The 2,500-nt window shown below is 34.4% G+C and overlaps 1 protein-coding gene across 2 annotated transcripts in view; it reads left to right on the top strand.

Moving 5' to 3' along the window:
- Positions 1 to 2,500, top strand: part of atxn7l1 (ataxin 7-like 1) — a 37,342-nt gene that overhangs the window by 21,933 nt on the left and 12,909 nt on the right. For both annotated transcript variants that reach the window (XM_079817036.1, XM_079817037.1), the window contains one exon: positions 1,212 to 1,624. In XM_079817036.1, the coding sequence (XP_079673162.1) occupies positions 1,212 to 1,624 (413 nt within the window). The remainder of the gene's footprint in view (positions 1 to 1,211; positions 1,625 to 2,500) is intronic.

The raw sequence follows: 2,500 nt of genomic DNA, 5'->3' as shown, positions 1-2,500 counted from the left end.
ACAAGGGTTTTTTTTTTAAGTAAAGTTTTAAGTTTAAGTAAGGTTTTTCAATTCTTTTAAATAAAATAAAGAAAGAGTATTGCAATAAACCTCTTGCTGTTCCTGTCGCCTAAGAATAGAATAACAAAAAACTGATGTGACAAGCCATCAGAACCGAACCGAAAACCGTGGGTAAAAACCGAGGTATGTATTAGGGATCGACCAATATGGATTTTTTTAGTGGCGATGCCGATACCGATTTTTTTTCATCAGCCTTAGCCGATGAGCGATACGGGCTGCCGATTTTCTTGAGCCGATATTTGGAGCCGATACTGCTTTTGCTCCCTCAATTTACATCATAAAAATGACACAATGATCACGATGATAACAATTAAAATTTTAAAAAAGGAACATTTATTGAACTAAAAAAAACAATATTTAACAAATAGTAAAAACAGGTGAGGTAGAACAAGAAAAAAAAGAGTTCAGTGGTGAAAGTAAATTATTAAAATAAATATTTAAGCATAAATAAAATAATTACACTATTTGCACGCAGTATCAACAAGCAAGCAGCATAATAAAGTGCACACTGACTGTACTATACTTAATTTTAAAACTATTTACAACCTAGTCATTTAATGGTTACACTCTAAAAAATGCTGGGTTAAAAATAACCCAAGTTGAGTTGAACCCAATCACTGGGTTAGTCCATTTTCAACCCAACTTGGGTTCTTTTTAACCCAGCATTTTTTAGAGTGTAGGTGCACTTAACTTAATCTCTTGTAGAGCAACACCAGCGGTAATTCAGGAAAAAATCTCCCAATGCTCCACGTGAAACTTCAGTCTTTCCACCTTTTACCATCGTGTCAATTCTCAATTGATTTTGATTAATATGCGCGAGGGAGAGCAAGACAGTTTGAAGACGGTGAGAGCTGCCCTGTGGACGCATGTCTGTAAATAATGCAGGGGAAAAAAATATCGGCGAACGCAGCAGCCTTGTAGCGGCCGATACACGTAAAAATTGCAAATATCGGCCGATATATCGGTCTAACACTAGTATGTATTGAACCGTGGACTAACTGTATTGTTGCATCCCTAGTAAACATCATCCACTGCTGTAATGGAACTGTACAGGAATAATCACGCCATTGGCACAGTTAAAATGTGCTAGACTAATACAATCCATCTGTTGTGTGACTGACAGATTGACTTACACAACATTTCCCCCCTAGCGTGTCTCTACCTGTGGTGAGTCTGGAGAAGATGCCGTGTTTCAACAGATCGGAGGGAGCGCACATCAAAGTCAGCTCCTCGTCTCCCACGGCGGGCTCTTCCCTTTCCTCGTCTTCCTCTCCATCCGCTCCTCTCAAGTCCTCCTCGACGTCACCAGCATCTCACAAGAGCCAGGAGAAGCTCCTGAACGGACGCGGTCCTGGGACTCCTCGCTCCACCACGCCTCCGTCGTTGATTGACAGGCGGCCCAGCCCGTCACGCTCGCCCTTGGAGAAACGCCCCGCCCCCTCGCCCTCCCCACAGGCCTCCACATCTCCGTCCCTATTGGACCGGAGACCGATAGTCCCGCCTTCTCCTCCAGACAAGAAGCCCCAGAATGGAGCCAAAGGCGGGAGGAATCGGAGAGTTTCGGGTGAGTAGAAAACACTTAAAAAAATGTAATAATGTAAGAAACAACTTCAGGATCAGGAGAGGGTTGGGCTTCGATTTCATTGGTTAATATTGTGTTTCTCTGCCTGTATGGCCTTTGTGATGTCGTCAAACAAGAAAAGTGGAATTTGCTTAAAATATTATAATGACACATTTATTTGAAAAGTCTTATTTTATTTAGGACTTTGTTTTATGCTGTGTTATTGTTGACTAAAATCATTTTTGTTCATTTAAATAAAGCTTTAATTAAAATATTATTATTATTATTATTAGAAGGAAAAAAATACAAAATTAGAAATGTTGCCTTAGCTACTAACAGAAATAATAAAATAAGTAAGTTTCGTTATATTTGATAATTCATTTGTTGTATTAAAATAAAGCTGAAATTAAAATTTTAAAATATATAATTATTAGAAGGAAAAGTTGAGAAATTATTAAAATATGTTTTATTTTAAAAAATAAATTTGTTATATTAAAATAAAGCTGAATATATATATTTAAATATTATTATTAGAAGGAAAAGTTGAGAAATTATTAAAATGTGTTTTGTTATTTTAAATAAGTAATTTGTTATATTAAAATAAAGATGAAATATATATTTTTAAAAATATATGATTATTAGAAGGAAAAGTTGAGATTATTAAAATATGTTTTGTTATTTTAAATAGTTAATTTCTTATATTAAAATAAAGCTGAAATATATATTTTTAAATATTATAATTATTAGAAGGACAACTTGAGAAATTATTAAAATATGTTTTGTTATTTTAAATAATGAATTTGTTATATTAAAATAAAGCTGAAATATATATTTTTAAATATTATTATTAGAAGGAAAACTTGAGAAATTATTAAAATA

Source organism: Gobio gobio, assembly GCF_949357685.1.
Source record: "Gobio gobio genome assembly, chromosome: 5".
Taxonomy (NCBI): domain Eukaryota; kingdom Metazoa; phylum Chordata; class Actinopteri; order Cypriniformes; family Gobionidae; genus Gobio; species Gobio gobio.
This window is presented reverse-complemented; position numbering and strand designations above follow the sequence as displayed.